This window comes from Aplysia californica, unplaced genomic scaffold (genome assembly GCF_000002075.1).
Source record: "Aplysia californica isolate F4 #8 unplaced genomic scaffold, AplCal3.0 scaffold00117, whole genome shotgun sequence".
Classification (NCBI taxonomy): Eukaryota; Metazoa; Mollusca; class Gastropoda; order Aplysiida; family Aplysiidae; genus Aplysia; species Aplysia californica.
Genome location: NW_004797387.1, coordinates 32,823 through 34,032, shown reverse-complemented (window position 1 = coordinate 34,032; position 1,210 = coordinate 32,823). Strand labels below are relative to the sequence as shown.

General features: G+C 46.4%; 1 protein-coding gene across 1 annotated transcript in view; it reads right to left on the bottom strand.

Annotated features, from left to right (window-relative positions):
- Positions 1 to 126: 126 nt before the first annotated feature.
- The window catches only part of LOC118477512 (calmodulin-regulated spectrin-associated protein 1-B-like), a gene marked incomplete at its 5' end in the record, with an annotated part of 7,106 nt that continues 6,022 nt past the window's right edge, over positions 127 to 1,210 (bottom strand). Inside the window, 1 exon segment of the mRNA XM_035969108.1 lies at positions 127 to 679. Within this exon segment, the coding sequence (XP_035825001.1) occupies positions 376 to 679 (304 nt within the window).

Here is a 1,210-nt window from a genome sequence, read left to right as displayed (position 1 = left end):
ACACACACACACACACACACACACACAGTGCTCCGTACGGGAGCTGGCTATTTCTGGGTACCAGTTTTACGTCACTTGCAACATAAGTAAGTCATATAAGTGCCAAAGATTACAGGTGTATGTTTTCCTTGTATGACAAAGTGTATATTGTCCTTGTATGACAAAGTGTATATTATCCTTGTATGACAAAGTGTATATTTTCCTTGTATGGCAAAGTGTATATTGTCCTTGTATGACAAAGTGTATATTTTCCTTGTATGGCAAAGTGTATGTTTTCCCTGTAGGACAAAGAGTATGTTTTCCCTGTAGGACAAAGAGTATGTTTTTCCTGTAGGACAAAGAGTATGTTTTCCCTGTGCTACAAAGTGTATGTTTTCACTGAACAACAAAGTGTATATTTTGGCCGTGGCCAGGGTCACCTGGGGGCAGCGGGGTCACACAGGTCCCTGTGGAGGACGAGCTGAGACTGACACCGTCCTCGTCACCAGCACACTCGGGCTTACTACGACCCCCCGGGGGTCGCGACCCGCCCAGGTCAGGGGGCGGCGGGCCGGTGGGGGAGGGCGACGGGGACTGTGGCTCCGTGGGGGAGTTGCTCTTTCTACCCGTGCGTCGCGGCGTTCTGCCGAGGACACAGTTGACAGGGTTGAGGCAGTTGGAAAAAATCTGGGAAAAGTAACTGGAGAAAAGTACACGAACAGCGATAAACATTGCTGCCAAATTCCTCGCCGTTGATGCGGGTGGGGGGCTCCGCCAAAAGTAGTTCTGGGATCTTCCGAGGATCAAAAAGAGAACAAGTAGTGGAAAGACTACTCGTTTTAGTAAGTGTTTTACAGCACTTGCAACACAATAAGGTCAGATAAAAAGACAGCTGACCCTGCCGTTACTGTTGTAGAAATACAACACGCTGTCGCAGCCAGAGGCATAGGTTAGTCTTCATTTTAGTCAAGAGTTTTACGACACTTGCAACACAAACAGGTCATATGAGTGCCGAGGATTAGAAGTGTTTTAAGTTTTAGTCAAAGTTTTGCGACACCTGCAATGCCACACATTGCTCACGTAAGTGTCAAAGATTTAATACATTTTAGTTTAAGTCAGAGTTTTACAACTCGTGCAACACAAACAGGTCATACAAGAGCCAAACCTGGACATGTTAGTATTGAGACAGTCATGAGAATAGGACAGAACTTATTCTTCCCCACCCTCCCCT